Source organism: Jaculus jaculus, chromosome 17, assembly GCF_020740685.1.
Source record: "Jaculus jaculus isolate mJacJac1 chromosome 17, mJacJac1.mat.Y.cur, whole genome shotgun sequence".
NCBI lineage: Eukaryota > Metazoa > Chordata > Mammalia > Rodentia > Dipodidae > Jaculus > Jaculus jaculus.
Genome location: NC_059118.1, coordinates 32,455,063 through 32,481,420, shown reverse-complemented (window position 1 = coordinate 32,481,420; position 26,358 = coordinate 32,455,063). Strand labels below are relative to the sequence as shown.

General features: G+C 49.1%; 1 protein-coding gene across 3 annotated transcripts in view; it reads right to left on the bottom strand.

The window, feature by feature from the left end:
* Positions 1-668: 668 nt before the first annotated feature.
* Positions 669-26,358, bottom strand: part of Pxylp1 (2-phosphoxylose phosphatase 1) — a 76,322-nt gene continuing 50,632 nt past the window's right edge. For all 3 annotated transcript variants that reach the window (XM_045136903.1, XM_045136904.1, XM_004663615.2), the window contains 4 exons: positions 19,779-19,937; positions 18,825-18,951; positions 7,969-8,108; positions 669-3,001 (listed from right to left, as the gene is read on the bottom strand). In XM_045136903.1, coding sequence (XP_044992838.1) covers positions 2,064-3,001; positions 7,969-8,108; positions 18,825-18,951; positions 19,779-19,937 — 1,364 coding nt within the window. In that variant the 3' untranslated portion in view covers positions 669-2,063. The remainder of the gene's footprint in view (positions 3,002-7,968; positions 8,109-18,824; positions 18,952-19,778; positions 19,938-26,358) is intronic.

Below are 26,358 nucleotides of genomic sequence, written 5' to 3'. Positions count from 1 at the left end.
CCTTAGCCCTGTCATTAATGAAGTCATTAGCCTACTTCCCAGAAACTAACAATTAGTCCATGAACTTCAGCTCAATATGGAATGAAGGGTCTCAACTCAATCCTATGCATTTCTAATGTCTTAGGAAGTAAAACACTCATCTGTAATTTTGATGTTGGCTCATTCAAAATACTTATTTTTGGGGCTGGAGAGATGGATTAGTGGTTAAGGCATTTGCCTGCTAAGCCTAAGGACCCTGGTTTGATTCTCCAGGACCCATGTAAGCCAGATGCACAAGGCGGCACACGTATTTGGAGTTTGTTTGCAGTGGCTGGAGGCCCTGGCATACCCATTCTCTCTCTCTCTCTCTCTCTCTCTCTCTCTCTTCCTACCTTTCTCTCTCAAATAAATAAACAAACAATATTTACTTTTACACACAGACTCAAAAATTGAGGTTTTTTTTTTTCAAACAAAATTTCTTTTTTCTTTTTAAATCTTCAAGCTGTGCTTAGTGGTCCTTAAGTCTGATAGATTGAGTGGGAGCAAGAAACCTGAATGGGCTTTAAATACTTAACAGAAAAAATGTTTTCCAGCATTAAACAAAGCAGATAAGATAAAATTTAAAACTACTGTTTCACACTTGGAAAGAATTAAGTGGCTTATTAGTACACAGCATTAGCTGAACAGGCTAAGAATTCTTCAAAAATTTATTTATAGAAACAGATGTGTTCAAATGCAACACTGTGGGAAAAAAACAAATGAAGAGAAATGGTTGGAATGCCAGCAACACTGGAGAGGCCCACTTGAATTTCCATGTCTTCAAAAATAACTAGCACCATGAATCTAGAAGTCACAGATTTACTTACAATAGCTCCTAATATATAAAATATACCTTACAAAGATCATTTAACTATCAAGTAACAAAGTTATTCTACAAACATTTAAAAATTAATCAGAATTTACCATTTGAAATTGATGAAAATGGTTTCAAAATTGATCCAATTCTACAGCTTGTCAGAAGGAATGACCCATCATTAGTTCTTTTTTCTTTTCTTTTCTTTTTTTGAAAAAAGTGCCTGAATTCAGCTCCCAGCCTCCTTCCAACCATCAAGCCAGCGCGGTAAACTGATAGAAGACCACATCTAAAACTGGTCTCAGAAAATATTTTCCTAGACTATAAAAATACTAAGTGGGATACAAAAGTTTTAGCATATAGACTGCAACAGACAAATATTTAAAACACACTTAAACTATTTTGTACCACAATCATTGTGAACATCAAGTATTATCCTAATAATTTTCTACAATTCATTCTGATTCGATGTCTCCTTCCCCTTGTGTTCCGTTACTGTGTCAGATACAGACCAAGTTCTGTGTTTGTATAGAAGTGACAGGAGGACCCGTTGAATAGCCTTTGGTATTCAACCGGTTCTCAAAGTGCTGGCTGTGCAACTGTGGCAGAGTCTGTTTTGAAAATTCAGGAATCAGCAAATGACAGCTTGTGAGCGTAAACTGTTACCACCTGTGTTGTTTGGCCTGTGAACATCACCACGTTCTCTCCTCTGTGCATCGCAGTGTCACTGGAGCAAGGCTGAGTAGCCGCGACAGAGACTCTGTGATCTGGTTTGCACCGTCTAAAATATTTGCCATATGGCCCTTTCGGACAAAGATGCCAAGCCTTGCTTTAGACTAATTACTTAGGGACATTTTTCACTAAGCAAGGTCAAAGTTAAGAATATCCAAGATTAAGAAAAAATTGGCAGAGATTTGCTGGTTCCATGGCAGGCCAAAAGGGTATGAAGTAAGATTGGCAACTTTGGGTACGAAACAGGATTTTGTTCTTCTACATGACCCCTGGCTGTTGTGTTAAGTACCTTATCTCTCTGAACTGGCCATTTTGTACCGAATAACTCACCTACCATTTTACAGGAATTTTGCTGTTTAGCAAAACCCCCCGCATGGCTCCCAGACACTATCTGCAGCCTTAGAAAATCCACACTGACACCTTTAACAGACCGACCAGAAACCAGCCCTCCCAGGTCCGCGTTTCCACACAGGCTCTACCGGGCCAGGCTAAGCACCTTTTAGATGCCTTCCTTGTGACATGCATCATAATAACTAGTACTGCTACCATCCAGGGCCACAAACATGTCCCTTTTGACAAAGTGGACCAAGTTCTCGAGAGGACACATGGGCTTGGGAGACCGCTTGTGGTAGTCCTGGCAGAACGAGGTGTGGAATGTGACATCGACTCCATTATAAAGAATCCGGACCGAATGTTCCGTGGGCTTTTCTCTGTCTTGCCAGAGCTCAAAGATCAACCTGGCAGCGAACCTTGGGAACCTGGCATCGGAGAGGCCCAAGGCGCTGAGAAGTGGCGACAGAGTGACGTCGTGGGCAGAGAGGAGAGTGAAGAGCTCCTCCGTGCTGCCGTGGGCGGTGCGCAGCATCCTGTCGACGGTTTGGTTGAGGATGGGGTGCGCCCCGAGCAGGGAGTACCCCAAGTACAGCTTCTTCTCGCGCCTCTCTCGCTCGTCCTCGATCTGGTGCGTCTTGATCACCTTGAAGTGCTCCATGTCAATGCAGCCACTTCCGGTGCAGGGGAAGCTGACGTTGTGGCAGAAGTGGCAGAGCATGGGGTCGATGGGGTTGGCCGCCCGCAGCTGCTTGGTGGGCACGCCCACGATCTTCGCCATCTCGCCGTACGTCCTCTCCAGCTGGCTGTTCTTCAGCCGCAGGAGGTACTGGCGGCGCTGCTCCTTTTCCAGAAAGTGATTTCTCAGCGGGCAGTAGCAGCTTCCAGAGCAGAACAGGGCACTCGGCTGGTGCCTGAAATAAACCTTCTTCCAGTCAAAATCTGGGAGGAAGCCATAGAGCAAGGCCAGCCCGCTCTGCAGGGTGCGGCTCTTCCCAGTGGTCTCTAAGTACAGCTGCTCTGTGGACCAGTTGTTGGGCAGGAGCTTGTGCTTTCTGAGATAGATGTCCCTCAGCAGCTGGCCGTTCTGCAAATGCTGCACGACTCCTGCAACAGTGACACAAACTGTCCTTTACTGTGAGCTGAGCCAAAGGGGAAGTGAAGTCTGTGCCAGCTCTGGCAGGTTTGAGACGCGAGGGGATGACAGAACACAGCCCGTTTCCCTATCATGTGGTGGAAATTGCAAGAAGGGGTGCATGTCAACTTGGGGTATCTGTGAGGGGGTGAGGAGAGTTGGGGATGGCTTTGGTCAGGAGCCTCCCTCCCACCTTGGCTTGCCCTTCCCCAGGGGAAGCAGAAAGTAGGAATCTCAAAGCCTGATGCCTAGGCTGTGCCTGGCATGTGCCAGAGGACAGCGTCTGCTCCCTGTCCAGGGACACAGAAGTCCTCGGAGGGCAGGGATGGCTCTGTGAGGTCTGCCAGGGAGAGACACTGGTCAGGGCCTCCATGCCGCTCAGCTCACTTACTCACTGACTGTTTCCCTTACACCACACAGTGAAGGTGCTACTAGCCTCCCAGAACACCCTGCTTGGTCCCTCACGGCTTCCCAGGCTCATTAACAAGGATGTGCTCTCTATGGGATTTGGAACAATCTCCCAGATATCCAGATTTCATTTTTATTTAAACATTTTTATTTATTTGACAGGAGAGAAAGAGAGCAGGAGGGAAGGAGAAAGACAGAGAGAATGAGAATGGGCATGGCAGGGCCTCTAGCCACTGAAAACAAACTCCAGATGCATGCATCACTCTGAGCATCTGGTTTTAAGTGGGTATTGGGGACTAAAACCTGGGACTTTTGGCTTTGCAAGTAAGTGCCGTTAACCACTGAGACATTTTTCCAGCCCAGAAACTTTCGTTTTACATTAAAAACTTTTGTGAATGAAACCAGTGTGAATGACTTCCTGGGGTGAGAGGCACAGAAAAGGGAGGCTGGAACATGAATAAAAGCAAGACTTTAAGCTTCTCTTTAATACGGGTTTGGTTTTGTGCCACCAGAGCACAATCAGTGAGCTTTTTAGAAAATGAAAAAGCTCTGTCTTAGGCAAGAAAAGGTGACACAAAGCAAAAGCAAGCTCACCCTGGTCTAGCCTGCAAGACATGAGGGGACATTATCTCAGCAATGGAGGTGTGGGACCTGCAGAGGGTGGAGCCTTGCTGGAGGGAGTGGGTCTCTGGAGGTGGGCCTTGAGGTTTGATAGCCAGGGCCCAGCTTCCTGTTTTCTCTCTGCTTTGTGCCTGACAATGTGAAGAACCAGCTTCCCACTCCTCCTGACATGCCTTCCCTGCCAGGCTGGACTCCACCCCCTGACAATGTCAGTTGAAAACAAACCATTTCTTTAAGCTGCTGGTCAGTTATTTTGTCCCAGGAATGAGAAAGAAACTAATAGTCTCCCATTCGAGTTCATGACATGCATTCTATGACCCTCTTATTCTTCCCTTACACTCCCTTTCACACTCTTCTCCCTTCTCATGGTCTTTCCACTTTCATGTCCCCCCACCTGTGGGTATATATACACATGTGCATAAGTTAAAAAATATTTATTTATTGGAGGAACAGAGAGAGAAAGAGAAACAGAGACACACACTCAGAGAGAGAATAGATGCACCAGGGCCTCCAGCCACTGCAAACAAACTCCAGACCCATGTGCCATTCTGTGCATCTGGCTTACATGAGTACTGGAGAAATAACCTGGGTCCTTGGGCTTTTCAGGCAAGCTCCTTAACCTCTAAGCCATCCCTCTAGCCCTACATGCATAATTTATAGCTGGATTCTGAATATAAAACATGTAATATTTTTCAGAGTTTGGCATATCTCACTTAACATAATGATCTCCACTTCCATCTATTTCTCCTGTGAATGTCACAATTTCACTCTTCTTTACAACTGAATAAAATTCCATTCTAGACAATCAGGCCTTCTCATCCTCTCCAAACACAAACCAAGTTCTCATGACTCAGTTCGTGCTCTTGAAAGTCCTCAGCCACTACCAGGCTCCCTCCACCTTGTCTAGAGACCTTTCTGCCCCTCTCAGGTCAGATTAGCGATTCCTTGTCCAGGGAGCACCTGGGCCTCTGTGACAGCAGGAGCTTCCACGGGACCTCTGTTCCCATGTGCACTGTCCCACGGCAGCCTCAAGCCCCTTTAGGACAGGCCAGAAAGGGTTTTAGTCAGAATCCCTTCCCATGTTCAGCCACTGCCAGGCATTTTGAGAAGAATGGGCATGAATGAAAACAATTTAAAGCAATAATTTGATACAGTTGATGGGACGTGGTCCATAGGCGTGACAGTTCAGTTATAAGTGACTGCTACAGAGAACGACACAGTTTTACACAGAGTTAGCTGGGCGTGGTGGCACACGGCGTGCATACCCACTCCTTCCTTGGGAGCTTCACCTCCCATTCCCCCTCCCCAAACCTGCTGGGCCTGCGGCTAGCCTTCCCTCTGCATCCTAACTCTTCCTATAATAAACTTTATAATTCACCATGTAAAAAAAGAACTATAGATTTTTAGTGATATTTAAAAACAGGTAAAAGTAGTCATTTAAAAGAAAAGGAGGGACTAGAGAGATGGCTTATTGGCTAAAGTCACTTTCTTGCAAACCTAATAGCCTGGGTTCTATTCCCCAGTACCCATGTAAAGCCTGATGCACAAAGTGGCACATGCACCTGGAGTTTATTTGTAGTGGCAGGAGGCTCTGACATGCCTCTTCTCTCTGACACACACAAATAAAGTGTGTGTGTGTGAAAGAGAGAGAGAGAGGAAGAGAGAGACAGACAGACAGGAACAAACAGTACTATAAAAATGATTGCTGGAGTAGCACTACTTCCGAAAAGGAAGCTGACATGATATTACTTGGAAAGGTCGGGTGCATGATTTCCTCTACGTGTCTGAACCCCCAGCCTCTTCTAGTACTGACTTTGCATCCCGACAGGGCTCTGCAGTCACCCTGTCCCCTAGGCCAGAGCTCATGGATCCCGAGGACCTCACTGGTGTCTCTCTTACAAAGTTCATCTCTGAACAGGGCTAGGATTGCCTCTCTTTAGACCCAAGCAAAAAGCCACAGTGCACGGCAGGGACAATGATGCCACTGCTAAACATTAACTGTCAGAAAAGATTATCATGGAGATTCTTACGTGAAAACAATAGGATCATAATGTTAGTACTGCTCAGTGCCTTGGTCACTGGAGTTTTTCACTACAATGGGCAGTTGCTAATGCAGAGAGGCACAGCTGGAAAAACTGCTGAGAGTGAGTGACTACTGTGTGCTCAGCTTCAAACATGACAGCTAAACCACCCTTCCTAGGTTCAGGGAACCTCACAGAAAAGGGGGCAGAAAGAACTTAGGAGCAGGAGTTTGGGGAGGAAATATGTAAAATGCTATCTTTTGGATATGATTTGGCCACTACACTCAGGAATTCACAGCAGCTGTGGTTTCCTGCTCAGGATTGAGCCTGACTAGCCTTCACCAGGGATGGGGCAAAGATACCTGAGAACCTAGACCTCCCAGATGAGCTAAAGGCAGTGAATGACTGATGGAAAAGGGGGACTGAGGGTCATCAGGGGTGTCCCCCCCTTGGTAAGTTGCCTATTTCACAGTAAACCATTTACCTATGGCCATGCAAGCAACCCCAATTTAACTCAACAGATATTGAAAAATAGGCATAGGAGATGAGCATTAATGGGGAAGAAGGCTATTAATGGCAGGTGCTTAATCAGAATGTGTGGAGCCCTTGAGGTACTGGTCCCTATGACAGACAGACAGACAGGATGGACCAACCTCTCCCTAGAGCAACTGTAACAGTGAAGTACTGTTGAGTATTATTAATACCAACAATGCTAGATGCTAGTTGAATTGCTAGCACAATGTTGTTTTGTAATTAAGTCTTTACTAAGTTGACTGTAAACACCCTTCGAATGCTCTGCGAGAATGATTAAAGTTGTCAGGAGCAAGCCCTTTGACAGGCCCTTCCCCAGGGCCTGGCACCCTGCAGTGGGGACCTGTCAACTGAGCGGCCCTTTGACTAGTTAACAGCTGGATGGCGTTCAAGGCAGCCCAGCTGCTTTGGACACTATGGTCATTCTGAGGACAGCCCAGCAGCTGCTGGGGACCCCTTCCGACAGCTTCCCTGGCCTGGCAGCGCGGGACTCTAAGGGAGACCAGCCTCAGTGAACTCCAGATGACCCTGCAGTCATCCTCCCCGGCACAGGCAGACTCTGACCCTGTGACCCAGGAGAAGGCCTATGATTGGTGGAAGCACAGTCCTTCATTTGCATGAAGGGCAGCTAGGGTGAGTGCAAGCGTCCTAGCCACACCCCTTTGCTGGCCGCTGGAGACCCTCTCCTGGTGCTGCTGGGCACAATCTGATCCTGCATGGGCTTTCATGCCTACTTTGGATCACTGTCATCGGTAGTGTGGGCAGAGCTGTTAACAAATGAAGACGTTGGAAGCAGAAGTAATGGTGTAGGCAGCAGCTGCCACCCGGGCCCGTGGCAGCGGCAGCAGTTAGGACCGGAGGGCAGCCAAGGAAGGAGAAAGAATGCGGGAGGGGGGGAGCTAACAAAAGCTAGAAAGATGCAAAGGACTAACAAAGAGAAACTGCAGGGGGCACAGGAGGGGTAGGGTGGCAAGGCTCTCAGACATCCTGGGCCCAGGGAGGGCTGGTAGGTGGCGGCCCTGGTGCTCTGGGCCTTTCTGAGGGCGGTCACACTAGCAGGAGCTATTTGCATCCCCTCCCTGCTGCTGGGCCCTGGGAGACAATAGCTGGAAAGCTGTTACCGATTAAGCCTGGGGCATTGTGCCTCTAGCTCACAGGCTTGGGCCCAGGACTCCCAGCACGAAAAGAGCTTCTGTTTTACTCATGATTTTTAGCTGCAACAAAAAGACTCCACACAGCTAACTCATACCGCACTTGTCCAGTACGTGGCCCACACACTGTACCTTGGGAACTGACTCCTAAAGTCCACAAATGGAGATGGGGATGGGAGGGACAGTCACCAGATCAGTTACACATACCTGTCTGTGTCAGCTCTCCCATCTCACACAGAGGATGATTGGGGTAAAGGGGAAGGGAATTTAAGGGGCTTTCAAAAGAGGATCCGGATCCTTTTGACATATGACTAACGAAAGCTTCCAGTTTAGGGTGATAGGGTTTCCTAAGGAGAAAACACAGAGAATTAATGTTTAGGATGCTCCTGGACATTCAGCATGCACAACCTCACACATGCCATGGCCTCTTTTCCCCAATAACAGGTTCTGGCTCAATCATTTTAAAATTCCAATTTCATTATGACTTGAACACTGACACCTCTACACACAAGTCCTCTCCGTGAGGTCAGCCCGAGTCCCTAACCTCTGCTGAACGTGGCTCCATGAGATTCAGCTTGGCCTCTTCCAGCATGGCCCACACCCTGCTGCCTCTGAGCTCCCTGGGAGGCCGCCGACATACCACAGCAGTCACATCCTAGGCTGTGAGCTGTCCTGGTTTCTCCCTTCCCTGCCACCTGCTCTCCGGAGTTGTAGATCCTTCCATCCATGGCTCCTCCATCTCTGCTTCTCTCATCCTCACCACACGGCCTGGGATCTGACCTCACGCAGCCTTTCCAGGATGGCAACAGGCTGGACTCTGGCCTTCTGCCGTTTAACCGTGCCATTCTCATCTTGCCTTCTCTACTACAGCCCCAGGGGGATCAATGTCAAAGGCAACTCTGGGGCATCACTGTCCTTCCACATTGCCGTATTCTGGAAAGAACCATGCATGGCCTTTTGCTTGGGTGTGCCTCTCCCCCCACCTGGGGCCCTTCCCCTGTAATATGGCACTGTGGCCAAATGGTGCCAGCCACCTCCCAACCCCTCAGCACAATCCACACCTCATTCTTTCCTCCCAGAAGATCTTTCCAACCCTTACCCAGCCAACTCCCACTCCTTACTGGCTCTGACTGCTGGGAAATTTCTCTTTTGGAAAAATCAACTAAATAAGATAACTCAGATCTATCCCCATAGCTTTTTACAGTTCACTAGGCATTTTACATATGAAATACATCACTTAATGAGAGATTGCAATGAATGTTTTTTAAGAGTATGAAATCTGAGATTGTTTCTGCCACAGGTATATAAACTAAGTTGAGAATTATTTTTTCATATCACCAATATAGTTTCCCTGAATAAAGAAAAGACCTGTGAGTCACACCTATTTTCTCTGAATATTGAAATGACCTGTAAATATGCACACATTTGCTTTGAATAATAAAACGGGCCACAAATGTGTCTACATTATCCAGCTGAACAGAGCTGGACATACGGAGCAGTTCGCAAGTAAATGCATTGTGAATCTGCATGAAAAGATGCAAAGATAGATTGTTCTAATGGCAAAGCCCTGTGTCTGAAAACCCTATTAACTTTGGCAATACTTTAAAACTTGATGTCAAAATTAATTTATATCTCTTGAGAACATAAAGCTGAAAAGAACCCATCTTTTAAAAAGTATGTTTGAAAATTAGAGACTGTCAATGCTGACAGGCAGTAGAGTCTAATAAATCCCCCTGGATAGCTTCAGGGAATTGTGTCTTTCTATAAAAACAGAGAGTGTTTTATTTTGCCTGTGGCTAAAGCCCATAAATGTTTATAAACTAGGAAATAAAATGTCCAGACTGACAAGGAGGCTGCCAGTCTGCATTCAAGGCGGCAAAGGCGATCTGTCAACACGACTCAGATCTTCTGTTCTAGGCCATTACTTCAGGTTGGTGACATCTTAGAGAAAGCTCTGCTGCCAATTTTAGAAATGGAATTTCACTACTTAACGTGTTTGCTGAGATGTCTCAGGTTTTCAGGGCATCTGGCTGCTTAATGGTGCCATGATATCTACTGGTATTCATTACAAACTCCTTTTCCCAGCGTTAGAGACTGAACTCAGGGCTTCACACACGCTAGCCATGTCACATGTACTCTCAGCTGAACAGTCCCTTCATTACAACTTCCCTTATGAGGTGGAAACAAGAAGGTTTGTGGAAGAAAAATATGTACAGGACAGAAAGCAAATCGCCGTATCCTTTTCATGCGAGGAGGACAAGAGAGCTAAGGCACAAGATCTGACCTGAGTGTGGCTGCCCGACACAGCCTGCCTCATGCACGGCTCCGTCCCTGGAGCCCCGAGGGTACCTAGCACATGACACTCCAAAGCCGTGGAACGAATCCACCTGGGAAGCATCCCAGCCTTAGATGTGACATGAAAACGCCACATCTTCCATAATCTGGGACAATTAATGTGGTAAGTTCCTATAGCATTTCTTACAATTATGCAGATCTTGCAGGTGATATTAGTGACAAAGGCTGTTGGTAGTAAGGCTATTAGAAATCTGTTTTCTTTGTCTTTGCCTCTTCTGAGGAAGAGGCCCAATGGTGCTCACTAGTGGGATGGAGGGGCACCTCCCACCTCCTGGCTCAGGCCATACTCACAGTCTGTTCTTTCTCTCTGGCCGTTATTTAGGCTAAGCAGCACCCCAGGTTAGCTATGGAGAATCTCTGAATGGTGGGGAAGCAAGAATCTGGAAGGAACCTCCAGTTCTATATGACCAAGTGAGGCCTAGTCATATGAATCTTGTCACACAAGAGATAAGCTTCTTTATGGCTTAAGGCAAGGTATTCTTGAGTCTCCTTCACAGCAGCCAGGACTTGCCCTCTCCCTGAGGGTGTATTTTTCTCTGGGAGAACTCTTATGATTGTGGTTGCTTTAGAAATCTGCTTTCATTCTAAAAGCAGAGAATAAAAACTATTTTTATTTAAAACTTTCAACCTTCAAGTCATTCACTTCAGAGCTCTTATTTACCATTTTGCTTGTTTTGTTCATGCGGCAGAATCCCAAAGCCAAGCTACACACTCATGAAAAAGCTATGACCCAAGACATTCTTGGCAGGTGGTTAAGGTAAGCTGAGCTGAGTGAGAGGTTAAGTCCAGCAACACTGACATCAGAAGACACAATATTAAAAAGCTTACCTGTCTGGCAAATAAAAAGAACTCAGACCACATTTTAAAACCTCAAACCAGGGGCTGGGGCAATGGCTCAGTGGTAAAGTGCTTGCCACACAAGTATGAGGGCCTGAAATGCTGAACATAGTGGTGCATGCATGTAATCTCGGCACCAGGGAGGTAGAGGCAGAGAAACTGTGGGGCTCATTGACTAGCTGGTTTAGCCCAATCGGTGAGCTCTAGAGACTGTGCCTCAAATAAGATGCCTCAAAGTAATAAGATGAGGAGTGAGGAAGATACTAAATTTGACCTCTAACCTACACACACATACATGTATAGTCACCCATATGCACACAGGAGTCCACACACATACGAATATGTATGCATACCACACACACATACACATGCAAAAACCAACCTTAAACCAATTAAAGAATAGATCAATCTGGGTGTGGTGGCACATGCCTTTAATCCCAGCACTCGGGAAGCAGAGGTAGGAGGATTGCTGTGAGTTTGAGGCCGCCCTGAGACTACATAGTGAATTCCAGGTCAACCTGGACTAGAGTGAGATCCTACCACTAGTTCCATTTAAAAATTTTATTTAGGGTTGGAGGGTTGGCTTAGCAATTAAGGCATTTGCCTGCAAAGCCAAAGGACCCAGGTTTGATTCCCCAGGACCCACATTAGCCAGATGCACAAGGGGGTGCACGTGTCTAGAGTTTGTTTGCAGTGGCTGGAGGCGTTGGTGCGCCTGTTCTCTCTTTCTCTCTCTCCCCCCTCTTTCTCCATCAAATAAATAAATAAATGAATAAAAACAAATAAATAAATAAATAAAAATTAAAAATTTTATTTATTTATTTAGTTTTGTATTTTTTCAAGGCAGGGTCTCACTGTAGCTCAGGCTGACCTAGAACTCACTCTGTAACTCCAGGCTGGCCTTGAAATAATAATGAGCCTCCTATCTCAGCCTGCTCAGTGCTTGAACTAAAGGCTTGAGCCACCACACCCAGCTTAGTTCCAATTTTTAAAGAAATAATTCTAAAAAGATAAGCCTAGTGTACACTTCTCAGTCTAGATGTCTGGGTCTTTTTGCATACTTCATGTGACCAATTGTCCTTTCTTCTGCTCTCATGACAGACGTTACTACATAAATCTTCTGACCTCTTTCCTACCTAATACTTCCACATTTCCCCCAAATCCCCTTTTCTCTGTGGGCCGTGTACAATACTGGCATTTCCCAAGGTTCTGTTTTGGCCCTTTCACTCCACAGGTTCTAGCTGACACCATTCTAGTCCCAGCTTCAAATGCTATCGACAGATACTGAGCCCGCGCCCCACAGCCACTGTCCACCGGAAACCATCAGCTGAGTGTCTGAAGATAGTTCCCAGGCAGAGCTGAGGCCCCGAGTTACAACTCCCCCCCCACCTCTCCCCTCTCACCCCACAGAGCAGCTGCACCAGCAGCAACAGCCCTTCAGAAGCCTGGGCCCCCCTTTACCCCATCCTAGCTGTGCAGCCCTCTGATCCCACCACCCGAGTCCTTGAGGCCCAGCCTCCATCGTTTTCTCATTCAACAATTATTTGTCTTGGGGAAGAGAGAAAGAGACAGAGACAGAGAGAGAGAGAGAGAAAGAGAGAGAGGGAGGGAGGGAGAGAGCGAGAGGGCGAGCGCAGCAGTGGAAAAGAACAAATAAACTCCCTGCTTTCAGGGAAAGGGTTTACATTCCTTCCATGTGAACACCGCATGCACGTGTGTGTGTGTGTGTGTGTGTGTGTGTGTATGTGCGCATGTGCGCACGCGCATGGAGAAGAGAGACAGAGAGGAGAGAAGGGAGGGAGGAATGGGGAAGAAACAGCTGTAGTGGCAGAAAGCAGGGAAGGTGGAGGCTGGAAGAGGCCTGTCATTTTAATGCAAATGTTCTAAGTAGAATTCACTAGTTGACTTTTCAGCTGAGACTTGAAGAGGCGGGAGAGGCTGTGGGAAGCACTCCCGGGGACAGGAGCAGCTAGCACAGAGTCCCCGAGGCAGCAGTGTGGGAGGTGAACCCCTAAGGAGGGTTAGGAGACTGGCAGGTGAGGCCAGACAAGTAAGGGGCCAGGGAGGTGCTCAGAGGCCTTGGAGACGTGGGCTCTGGGCTGGAGAGATGGCTTAGTGCTTAAGCACTTGCCTGTGAAGCCTAAGGATCCTGGTTCGAGGCTCGATTCCCCAGGACCCACGTAAGCCAGATGCACAAGGGGGCGCACGCGTCTGGAGTTTGTTTGCAGTGGCTGGAGGCCCTGGCCCATTCGCTCTCTCTCTCTCTCTCTCTCTCCCTCTCTCTATCTCTCTGACTCTTTGTCTGTCGCTCTCAAATACATAAATAAAAGTAACAAAAAAATTTTTTTAAAAAGATGTGGGCTCTGACTCCGAGTGAGGTCTCTCCTCACGTCACTACCCCACGACAGTATAAGCGTGCCACCAGCTTCTAGCCTGAGCTTCACGTCACAGCTGTCAGAACGCTGCACCCCCTCAGCCCTCACTGCCACCTCCCTCGGAGCCCGCACGCCTGGAGCCACACTGCCTAGGCGGCCACGCAGAGCACGCGGGGCCCCACGGCACGCCGGAGCGATGACCGCGAAGGCACTGCCCAGGTGGGTCTCACCACTGAGGGGCCACTCCCCAGCAGCGGCTCTCTGACTGCTCCACACACCCCATCAGTCCCTTTCTCGGGGTGGCCTCCCTCCCTGCACCAACCCAAGCCATGCCAGGTTGCTCCTCTTCTGACCAACTGTGCTACCATTTCCACCTTGACTTGCTCTTCTTCCATTTCCTTCTCTCCTTTCCCTGCCAAGGCTGTCACCTGTGCTGGTGGTCATTCGCCAAGGGCTGGCCCAGCTCTCCAGAGGCAAGTGGATCATGAGGGCAGGACAGACAGCCTTCTGGGAAGCCTCGGGTGCCTGCTCATCCCCTTCCTGTCCCAGGCGGGCCACGCTGGCCCTGCTGTTACACACGCATGCCCAGCTCTGCAACCACAGGCCCCTCGTACTTGCCGCTCTCTCCACCGCTCCCGGGTCTGCGCAGGGCCGGCTCCGCCCCGCCGCCTACCTGTTTGCTCATGTGCCACCTCCCGACTCATCAGCCTGGCACACGAAAGGAGCAAAAACCTAAAATGTGCTGCATAAGTGCTTGAAAAGAGTATTTTTCTTCCTTGGATATGGAATAGTATGTTTTCACTTGAGAATTAAAGTCATTTATAAAACATGGTACATAAGTGGTTCATAACTTTAATGCTGCCTGAACCTAGTACCAGGAAGGTTAAAACAGCACATCTCATAATCAAGCACAGAGCAGCGCCATGTGACATAGCACTGTGGGAGGTACTTTGAGACAATGGACTTTTAAGAAGCCCCAGTGCCCAGGCTGTCTGGCCGGACAGTCCCCTTTCATAGAGCAGAGTAATGGGCACACTACCGGCCTTGCTACCTAGCAGGAGGCCACAAAATTACTCATTTGTAACCTTAAGTGGTAACTGGGAACACATGAGTCACTGCTGGGGACCCAGATGCCACAAGCCCAGATAGCCAGGAGTGGGTATACACACTGCCTGCCTACTCACTCCTTCTCTAAGTATATGTTTGTAATGATAAGCCAATTCTTTTTGTGTTTAAAGATGGAATTAAACAACACTAAGTACAGTAGAACTTGCTTATCTGTGGGGGTGCTTAACACCACAGTGAGCATGGAACCCCATATATATATATATATATATATATATATATATATATATATATATGAACATACAGTGTTCATGATACCCACAATAAGGCTTAATTAATTTGTAAGTTAGGCACAGTAAGAGATTATCAACAATAACTACTAATAAAACAGAACAGTTAGAACAACACGCTGTGATAAACACTGTATGACTGTGGTCTCTCTAACCTATTTCTGGAATTTTCCTGGACTGCTGCTAACCACAGGTAACCAAGTGGGGAGTGTTACAGTAATTAAACATGCTACTACAGCTTCTTCCATCTCCCATAAAGGATATGAAACAGCTCCTGCAAATACAGAACGATCATGAAAACCAGGAGAGAGAAATAAGGAGTGAGGCTGCTTGGGCAGCAGGTCTCAAGGACTGGGAGCTCCAGAAATGTCCCCACTGTCCTACAAGGTGTGGCCGCTGCAGTGATTGCATGAATGGCCCTGGGATCCAGCCTGACTTCATGGCCACATCGGTTGCGGAGAGGGGAAAAGGCTAGTTCGAGGCTGCTGCAGGCAGTGACATGTCACCAAGTGTGGGGACCTGTGTGGATCAGGGCACGTGCTGGACTCTGTTATTTTATTTAGATCTTACAAGACTGCTATAAGGATGTATGCCTGCAAGGGGTACGGAATGGGCTGTTGTGGGGGTGTATTCCTGCGTGGGGTCCGGAATGGGCTGTTATGGGGGTGTATTCCTGCGAGGGGTATGGAATGGGCTGTTGTGGGGGGTTGTATTCCCGCGAGGGGTATGGAATGGGCTGTTGTGGGGGGGTGTATTCCCGCGAGGGGTACGGAATGGGCTGTTGTGGGGGTGTATTCCCGCGAGGGGTACGGAATGGGCTGTTGTGGGGGTGTATTCCCGCGAGGGGTACGGAATGGGCTGTTGTGGGGGTGTATTCCCGCGAGGGGTACGGAATGGGCTGTTGTGGGGGTGTATTCCCGTGTGGGGTCCGGAATGGACTGTTATTGGGGTGTATTCCCGCGTGGGGTATGGAATGGGCTGTTATTGGGGTGTATTCCTGCATGGGGTACGGAATGGGCTGTTATCGGGGTGTATTCCCGCGTGGGGTACGGAATGGGCTGTTATCGGGGTGTATTCCCGCGTGGGTACGGAATGGGCTGTTATCGGGGTGTATTCCCGCGTGGGGTACGGAATGGGCTGTTATCGGGGTGTATTCCCACGTGGGTACGGAATGGGCTGTTATCGGGGTGTATTCCTGCGTGGGGTACGGAATAGGCTGTTATCAGGGTGTATTCCCACGTGGCGTACGGAATGGGCTGTTATCGGGGTGTATTCCTGCGTGGGGTACGGAATGGGCTGTTATAGGTGTGTATTCCTGTGTGGGGTACGGAATGGGCTGTTATAGGTGTGTATTCCTGTGTGGGGTACGGAATGGACTATTATAGGGATATATGCCTGCGTGGGGTCCGGAATGGACTGTTATAGGGATATATGCCTGCGTGGGGTACGGAATGGACTGTTATAGGGATATATGCCTGTGTGGGGTATGGAATGGACTGTTATAGGGATATGTGCCTGCATGGGGTACGGAATGGACTGCTGTAAGGATGTACAGCTGCCTGGGTTATGGAATGGCATGCAAGGGCTCAGAGGGGGGAAATGATTTGCTTAGACATCAATCAGGTTCCAAAAGCTTCAGGGGGCTCCACAGCTGAGGCTTAAATCTATCTTGGGGAACATGGCAGCAGGAACCCAGCAGGCAATCGTGTCTGTCTTCCTCATGGAGGTCTCTAATTCATCTACCAAGTCCAACAGCTGTCACACGCCAGACTCTGGGCTGTGCTCAGTGACATGTGAATAGCCAGGCTCTGGGAGGGAGGAGCCCAGCTGGGAAAGATAAGATGCATGGTTTTGAGCACAAGGTCACTGCACTAGGCCAGGGGGCAGTGGCCAATGGCCTCCTTCACTGAGAACAGCCAGGGCAGTGGTCCCCACAGTGACTTTCTAGCAATAGTTAACTGGTCTAAGCTGAGATAATCAAATGCTCCTTCTGGGAATGTGACCCCCTCCATCACTGGAGAAAGGGGAGCAGACATTGGGAGTGGCTAAAGCTGCAGCATGTTACTGTCCCTGAGGCCCTGAGGTCACCCTGCATCGACCCAGCTCCCCCTTGACTGTTCAAAAGGCTGACATCTAGCCAATGGGCAAGCGGGATGTACCAGCTGTAAATGCATGGAGACCCGGCTGTGTGCAATGGAAAAAAGCCATTTCCCTCAGCTGTTTCCCTCATCCTATACATCCTAGCACACCCCACAGGGTCCAGACACCAAAGGGTTAATGCCCAGATAACAAGAATCTTGCACCCTTGCCCAAGCCCCAAAGCTGGCTGAGGGGTGGCTTTTAAGCCCTGTGACTTCCCCTCTGTGTTCTGACATACTTGCTGCATGGCCCCACTTTGTCGTGGGAGTCAGCCAATTCTGGTGCTTCAGACAGCCAGAGCCCCTCCGGGCATCACATGCCCTTGGAGGCTTCCTAGAGGGCGGAACGTCTCAAGGGATCCTGAGGACCCCACAGATGTAGTCTGCACAGAGATGGGGAGCAGGGGAGTACAGCAGGTGCAAGGCCATGAAGGGACAAAGTTGAGTAAGAAGTGGGGTCCTGGGCAGCTGGGGATCTCAGGGGAAAGTCTGAACAGATTAGGGGGTAGGGCTCAGTCCCAGTGGGGAAGAGTGTCCCGAGTCCTCTGACATGAGTTGGACACGGTCTGACACACGGGACTCTAGGACACACAGCGTACTTTTTGACGGCAGGAAAGAAGACATAAGTCCTCGGGCGGCCAGCCGGGGAGTTTCCAGCATGAGAGATGTGCACACAAAGCCTTAAGGTTTACACACAAAACACTTCTCTTCATCTCTCCCATGTGATCAGCCAGTCAGAAGGCTCTGGGAGTGACGAGTTAACCTGAAACTCCTGGGTTGATGCCCTTAAAGAATAGCCCAGGTGGCAGGCGGGCAATCCACAGTGCTGCCTCGCTGGCCCTGCCCAGGAAGGCTGGTACTCCAACAGCAGTCCACCAAAATAACATCTTCCCCACTGGGCACTTCCTTGCATCTCCTGGCCTAATGCAGTAAGCTCTGCCCAGGATGCTATGTGCCCCAGACATGCTGGCCAAGGCCAAGAAATCCTTTATTACTAACTGTGCTTCTAATTTTAGGGCCATGCCATTTCCATACACGTAGATTCCTTTCTCTGGTCAATTACTTTCCAGCCTAAGGGCTTTTCAACCAAGACCAGGCTGTCTCTATTGCTGTGAAAAATTAAATGGCTAAAACACTTTCATACATTCCTATGGCTTTGCAATTGTGAACATACTTTCTCATGAGTCCTCTCACTCCTCACCCCCGCCCTCCATGGAGGGAGCACCACCTTCAGTTTAGAGGTGGGAGGCCAGGCCCAGAGGAAATAAGGGACTCATGTGCTCACCCTGTGGGATAGCTCTGGGCTGGACAACTCCTCAGCCAGAGCACGACCTCCCAGCTTTCTCAAACTGAGTAACAACAGGCTTGGAGGGTGTGAACCTGACTGAATAGGGCTCAAACCTCCATGTATTTTCTGTGCTGCCTGTGGACCTCAGTCTTCCTCATCTATTGCATAGTGAGTTGTTTCCTTTCAACTGAAACATCCCCTCTTCCGGGGAGGAGGAAAGTTCCTAAGACACTGAAAGCTGAATGAGGCCAAGCAGTCCCGGGAAGCTCAGAAGTCAGCAGCTTCACTAGGCCCCTTCCCAGGGTGATATGAGCAGCCAGGAGCCAAGAGGCTGTCCTATGGAGCTGCGTTCAGGTGGCACAGGGAGCCGTAGAGATGCAGATTTGTGAGCCATCACTCTTGCAGGGGTGGACTTTTTAGTGGTGCAACTGCCTCTGAGACACCATGCTGCTGTAAGTAACCCCAATAAAGCTGTGGGGTCACCAAGCTGTTTGGGTAGAATCACTTGTTTAGTTTGTAGTCAGTGCCCTGTCTGGGGTGAATAGATGGCTGTTAAAATTTCCCTAAGAAAAAGCACACAGCAGCATTCAGTGTACAACTGCAAGTGAATGGAAGGGCGGGGAACTCCAGCTGCTCACGGCTCTGCTTGTAATTCTCCACTGTACAGGACATAGCCGACTTCTTAAAAATGACTTGTAGAACAAGTGCAATTTACCTGCTAGCCACCAGAGTGCAGTCGATTTCTGGTCTCTTTGTTTTGGGAATGGCATACAGTGGGTACCTGTCTCCATGGCGAATGAACACATGCACAGACACCAGCTTAAAATGATGTGGGGCGTGACCTGCAAGAGAGAGGCACATCTAGTCACCATTTGATAACTGACAATATTTCAGCAGGGCATGCCCACGCTGGGAGCCAGAGGACGTGGCAGTGGGGGCCACCCAGAAGTTGCAGAGCTATGAAGGGGCCTTAGCTGTGCTCAGTGGGGGCTGCTGAAGAGCCTCACAAGGTGAGACAGAGGTACGTGAGAAGGCCTGGCATGTCCCAGACCCCTCAAAATAGCAGGAGGTTCTGGGGATGCAGCCGGGGGCTGAAGGCTCTGAGTGTGGGTATGATGACTCACGAGGCCTCCCTCATCTGCAGAGACTGGGGCCCACAGAAATCCTGGAAACCGTGACTTCTGTTTTAAATTCTTCACAAAATGTGGTAGGACAAAAATAGTCATGCTCCACACCATCCTCTGAAACATGTTCAGGAAAGTAAAACTCGATGGGGGAAATGGTAGTTTTGGCCCACTGCTATGGCAAGACTCTGGCAGGGGCCCCATGTGCATGCCAAGTTTATCCAAGTCTACCCTGAAGGCTGGGCAGCTGAGGACAGGCCCCCGAGGCCGGCCGTGGCTGCCTCCACATCTTGCCAACATTCAGTGAATACCAGCTTCCTCTTCTTCAAGGCAGTTACTTCACCCTCATGCATGGGCACTGCCAGCACCCTCGTCAGAGATGGGACCATACTAAGACCTAGGAGCTCATTCCAGAGCACAGCCTGTTGGACTTGAGCCAAGGCCAGCTAGCTTCGTACCACTGTGTGAGGCTGCCTGGAGAACTAGTCCCCTGGGTATCCAATCCCAGGCTACCAGGACGGAGGTGGGTGGCGCGCCGGGCCTACCTTCCATGCTCCGCTCAGCCACACTTGGGATGTTGCAGTACAGAAGTGCTTCGTACACCGGGTCCGTCACAGGGGGCTCCGTCACTGGGTCGGGCATGATTCTCTTTCGACTCTTGCTGCTCACTCCATTCTTCGCCGTGGACACAGGGATGAGGTGGACTGCAAGGAAGGTAGAACGAACGGGTCATGATTCTGTAGTCACGGAGGTGCCAGGCCAGCTTCCATGGCCCGAGGTGAGGATTGGGTATTGCTGTGAGTAGGCATTCTTTCTTTTAGAGTTCGGGTGGACCTTAGTGGAACCGGAAGTCAGCTCCTATTCTGAGTGCTCCCCACTGTGGACTGACTCCTCCACAGGGATAAGGACCGGCGCAGAACTGGGGCCTCTCAGAGAAATGCGGCCCACTTAGCATGATGTGGTGGTTTGATTCAGGTGTCCCCCATAAACTCAGGTGTTCCGTATGCTAGGTTCCCAGCTGATGGATATTTGGGAATTAACACCTCCTGGAGGGAGTGTATTGTTGGGGGCAGGCTTATGTGTGTTATAGCCAGTTTCCCCATGCCAGTGTTTGGCACACTGTCCCATTGCTATTGTCTACCTTATGTGGTTCAGGGGGTGATGGCCACCTTCTGCTCATGTCATCATTTTCCCCTGCCATCATGGAGCTTCCCCTCGGCCTGTAAGCCAAAATAAACCTCTTTTTCCCTCAAGCTGCTCTTAGTTGGGTGATTTCTCCCAGCACTGCAAACCAGACTGCAGCAGATGAGGAAGAACCAACGCCTCGCTCTCAAGTTACTGGAACTAAAGGCTTGTAAGGATGCAACTCTTTATCACAAGTCACTTTATTATTTTTTTATTTAATTTTGGGGGGATGGGGTGAAGAGATGGGGAGAATGGCATGCCAGGGCTTTAGCCACTGTGAATGAACTCCAGATGTGTGCGCCAAGTGCAACACTGCATTCTTACGTCACTGTGCAATTGGCTTACGTCGACCTAGAGCTTCGAACATGAGTTCTCAGGCTTTCCAGGCAAGCTCCTTAACTGCCAAGCCATCTCTCCAGTGCCCAAGGCACTTTCAGCTCCACTCGCTGTAACAAGGAAGAAAGTCCTTGCCCACTGGGTGCGCGCTAAGAGCTAGCGGAGGTGTGTGCCTCACCTCAGATGACACCAGCTCACTGTGCTCTGTTGGCCCCCAGAGTCCTTTCTTGGACGTCTACTCACTAATCCTCTTGACATCCCTTCCCAGAAGACAGCCCGGGGCTAGGCATGCCTGTGTGGTATGGAGCCTTGACTCATCCTTACTCCTCTGCTCCAGTCTGCCCAGCCCATCACTGTCTTTGGGTGTCACGTGTGGGTCATGTGATCTGTCATGGGACCCATCCTTCTGTCAGTGCCACCTCCAGGGGGTCTGGCTGAACTGTGCATCGCAGCATCCCTACCCTCCGGTGGGGTGAACATGTGACTCTCCCATAGGCAAGGGCAGTGGCAAGTCAACCACAACCACACTCCTTTTCCTTGTGAGAGGCGATACGTAGACTGCAGAAGAGCCTCTCCCTGTTCTTTGAATGACAGCTCAGAGCTGCTCCAGCCATCCTCCTGTCTGGTAAGCCTCTCTCAGTACAGCCCAAGTGTTTTCTCACTTAGGGAAATGTCTTTGCAACATCACACATTTTCCAGTGATCCCCATATAGTAAGTCATACTGTCGCCACCTACCTCGTGAGGGGCGGGCTGGCAAAGAAGTGAGCCCATGATCTAGTTAACTTCTAGTTAACTTCTAACTTCTACTATATGCATCTATCTATCTATCTATCATGTATCTATCTATATCTATATGCAGAGAGATCCAAAAATAGACAAAAAAAAATCAATCACTAGTCTGCATCAGCCTTAAGCCCATGATTTCTTCTATGTAAATATTTAAAACTTCCCTTTGGCAAACAGATGCCCCAGACAAAGATAAGAGACAAATAATACACCAAGAGAACAATATTTGCAATATAACAAATGGCCCCACTACTGACAGATCATTGAAAAACAAAAACAGGCTAGTTACAGGAAAATAAATCCCAACAGTCAATAAACACATGAAAGTATGCTCAAGTTAATCATAACTAGGAAATACAAAACAGAATAACCAGTAGAACGTGAGTTTCTCCACATCAGGTTAAAAATCATGCTTCAAGGGTGAAGGAGATAGACACTGAGGACACTCAACACCTACCAAACCAGAGATCCAGAGACTCCTAAGTGCCCATCACTGAAATGGACTTAAAATGCTCCCAGCATGGCTCAGGGAATTTTGCAGAAAAGGGGGCAGAAAGATTGTTAGAGCCACAAGTTGGGACTTTCACACACAGACATTGCCTTCACCCCCCATAATGCATGACCCACAATCCCCATGGGGTTGACCTGGATCCCAAACGAAGAAGGCCTCTTCAGAAAAGGGGAAGGGAGGAGGGAAAGGATGGTAATAACATGCGTTATTTACATACTAAATACCATATCTAATAAATAAAACCATGCTTAACAATAATACTAATACTGGCAAGAGTGTGACCTCCAGGGTGGGAGAGATGGCTTAGCGGTTAAGGTGCTTTCCTGCAAAGCTAAAGGACCTGGTTCAATTCCCCAGGACCCACGTAAGCCAGATGCACAAGGTGGCACATGTGTCTGGAGTTCGTTTGCAGTGGGTGGAGGCCCTGATGTGCCCATTTTCTCTCTCTTTCTCTCAAATAATAATAATAAAAAAAAGAGTGTGACCTCCACTTACTGGAGATGGCAGTTAGACTGGAAGAACCTCTCAGAAGGACTATGTGGTATGTGTGTGTGTTATTGCTGATCTCACTATTCGATGCCTTGGACCCTATTCTAAACTATTCCATCGATCCCCACCCTTAATGATGTATGGCTAAGGAGATTCACTGCAGCCCTGCCTGTAACATCTAAACAGCCATCATTAGCTGAAGAGAATGTTATGTCCATAGTGAGGAACATTCTCTCTCTGTTAAAAAGAATGGGAAAGAATCAAAGATAAATTGAGTGAAGTTAATGAAGCAAGTCACTAGGTGCTGATGGAATTCTCTTTGTGTGATGAAAAAGCCATCTGGGGCTGGAGAGATGGCTTAGCAGTCAAGGTGCTTGTCTGTGAAGCCTAAGGACCCAGGTTTGATTCCCCTTGTAAGCTAGGTGCACAAGGTAGCATATGCATCTGGAGTTCATCTGCAGTGGGTAAAGGCCCTGGCGTGCCCATTCTCTCTCCTCCCTTCTCACTCTCCCTCTTTCTCTCAAGAAAAAAAAAGCCGTCTGTACGTGAAGGAACAGGCATTTGTTCATGACACAGGAGCCCAACGACATGTTGAGACGGAGACATACCATGATAGTCTCCTCTGATGAATGGAGGAAATGGGTGGAGTCATGATTTTAGTCTTTTTTTTTTGTTTTTGTTTTTTGAGGTAGGGTCTCGCTTTAGCCCAGGCTGACCTGGAATTCACTATGTAGTCTCCGGCTGTTTTTCTATAAATATCTACATTGGTTTATAGACCCACCACAGTCACGTATATATATTTAGGGTAATCATATGTTACGTGCATTCTGTATGTGCAGAAATAAGCATATTTCCATGTCTCAATATACATGTATGCATTCCCGTGCATTACTAAAATAACAATCATAAACATTCAGAATCGACCCCTTCCCAGCTCAGAATTAGGCCCATGGTTACACCAAGAGGTGTTAGAGAAGTCAGCGCCCAGCCCAGGTGTCTGCAGATCTTTTGCTACAGGGAGACTGGTAGCACATCAGCTTCCACACTGGCACCTTAACGGCTGCCCGCTTTGGGCTGGGTGGTGCCATCAGTGTTTGACTTTTCTTTTTTAAAATATTTTTATTTATTTATTTATTTATTTGAGAGTGACAGACAAAGAGGCAGAGAGAGAGAGAGAGAGAGAGAGAATGGGCACACCAGGGCCTCCAGCCACTGCCAACAAACTCCAGACGCGTGCGCCCCCCTGTGCATCTGGCTAACGTGGGTCCTGGGGAGCTGAGCCTCGAACCGGGGTCCTTAGGCTTCACAGGAAAGGGCTTAACTGCTAAGCCATCTCTCCAGCCCAGTGTTTGACTTTTCTGTCTATGGAGTCTAATAAATCTGGGCTCCTTGGCCAGACTGTGACATACTTCCTCTGTATCTGGGTCAGGACAAGGTACAGCTAAGGAGATGCAGTATATGAGTGGGTGGCACAGGGACAGAGAGGCCTGGCTTACTCATGGGCATATAGGATGAGGGTGCCTGGGCCTCCTCTTGGGAACCCTGGAAGCTGTATCCAGATGACCCAGGTGGGACTCAAGGAAGTGAGCATATCTGCAGGCCACTGATCCAGATTGGGTCGTGAACAGGAGGGACGTACGTCCAGAAAGAGCTTTGCTTCTGCTGCCCCTGGCACCGGGGCTCCTTGGCTTTGCCCATTGTTCAATGTGCCGAGATCACCCGGTGCTGCTTGTGTCCCCCTGAGTCATCAACACATGGTATCAGCTCACACAGGGACATGGGGGGGGGAGTCCCCTAGAAACCAGGCATTCACAGGGGCTCTGTGGCGTGGGGAGTGAGAAGCTTCCCAGCTCCATCTTCACCCTGCCCCAACTAACCTCTCATTGTTTTGCACTGCCGAGAGCCTGGTGCCAGCATGTGTCACTCGTGGCCCTGTTTCCCACCCTGCCCTCTCGACTGTGACTGCTCAAATCTGAAGAGTTACTGCCTCCGGGAAGCACCTGAGACCCTAGGTGGCCCCCACATCCTTCTCTTCCAAGCCCACCCAGCTCCTGCTGCGCGAGGCTCGCACCACAGAGCACCGGAAGCAGTCTGTCCGAGTTTGTGGCTCCACCACCCCAGATGGCTGGAGGGCCAAGACCACGTCCCTTGCACGTATGTATACATGGCTGACGGGCAGAGGACAGGCCATCCCAAAGTGCTTGCTCTACGTCAGGCACTCTGCTCTGTGATTTTGACGTACACTGTTGTCATTGATCCCTCAGGAGAAGCAGGGTTACCTCAGCACCCAAGAGTAGGGATGGGCTTCCCTGGCCTAAGAACCTGATGTGTAGCCGGTGGCTATGGACACAGTGGACAGGAGTTAGCGAGCCGGCTCAAGACCCATCTCAGATTCTTGGGAGACCCAGTCAGTTGTCCCACCAGGCTGTCCACTGAGGGGGGCTGGGTTGGAAAGGGGCCTGAAGGATCAGGTCCTTGTGGCTGGAGGCAGCCTCTGCCCTGGCGCCACTTGTCATATGAGCCCTTGGGGGCTGGCCCTGCTGGCTGGGCACAGGGAGTGGAGACTTGGTGTAGACAGAATGTCTGGGGGACTCTGGGACACAAGCCTCACCCAGTCTCCTGCAACTCCAGAGGCCCATGGGACAATTAGAAACTGCTGTCCAGCCGTGCATGGTGGCGCACGCCTTTGATCCCAGCACTTAGGAGGCAGAGGTAGGAGGACTGCTATGAGTTTGAGGCCACTCTGAGACTACATAGTGAATTACAGGTCAGCCTGGGATAGATTGAGACCCTACCTCAAAATAAATAAATAAATAAATAAATAAATAAATAAATAAATAAATAAATAAATAAACTGCTGCTGTCTAAGCAGATGAAATGGACTGAGGGGGTGTTTGGAGTGAGAGTGGCAGATGAATGGAAGGGAGGATCAAGAGTGCCGCTGTGGGATGGAAAAACCCCTGAATCTCAATGGGAGACCGGGGCTACACTACCACAGACCAGCAGACGCTGTTCACTGCTAACTAACCAGCTCCCTTCTCTGTGATGCGATCGCCACACAGAAGGGAAGACTTCCATCAGTCACCTTGTCTCCTCCACCATCACTTTCGCCCCATTCATACATCTACTATCATTTAATGAAGATGCCAACAAGGTCTCAGTTTCAAAGAAATGACACAGAGTATCGCCTCTTGGGCCTTTTCTTGGAATCTGCCTTTCTCCCTACCCTCAGAAGCAACCAGCAAATTTCTCAGAATCACAAGGTAACGAGCAGAGGATGCCCCCTTTAGCTCGTGAAGGTCCTTCTGCACCACTTCTCTCCAGCCAGCCACCAGCTCCCAGAGCGTGGGCCCACACACACGACAGATAGTGCCACAAGCCAACTGCTCCTCTCTGCTCCTCCCAGCCTGGGCCCTCATCCTAGGCAGAGAGCCATCAGCCACGTAGCGCACCACAGGCAGCGTGTTGAAGGGCTTCCTGAGGCCCTGCAGCCTGCAAGCTCTGGCCCTAACTACTGCTGGTGCCTGAGGCATCAGTCTGTCCAGCCACCTGTATTAGTAAGAATAAGGAACAGAAATTCTGGGAATGTGGCCTTCTGAGTCCTAGTACCTCCTACACACTTGGCCCCGGGTTTAGGGTTGTAGGTACACTACAATGGAGACCCTGGTAGGGAAGAAAATGTTGAGCTGTCACCATGAGTGGTCACTAATGGCCTCAGGTGAATATGGCCTCATCAACAAATCTTGGCCCAGCAGCCAGTACTGTGAACCTGGGGAATTTTTATCTGATGATTTTACTTTATTTATTGCTTTGCAAG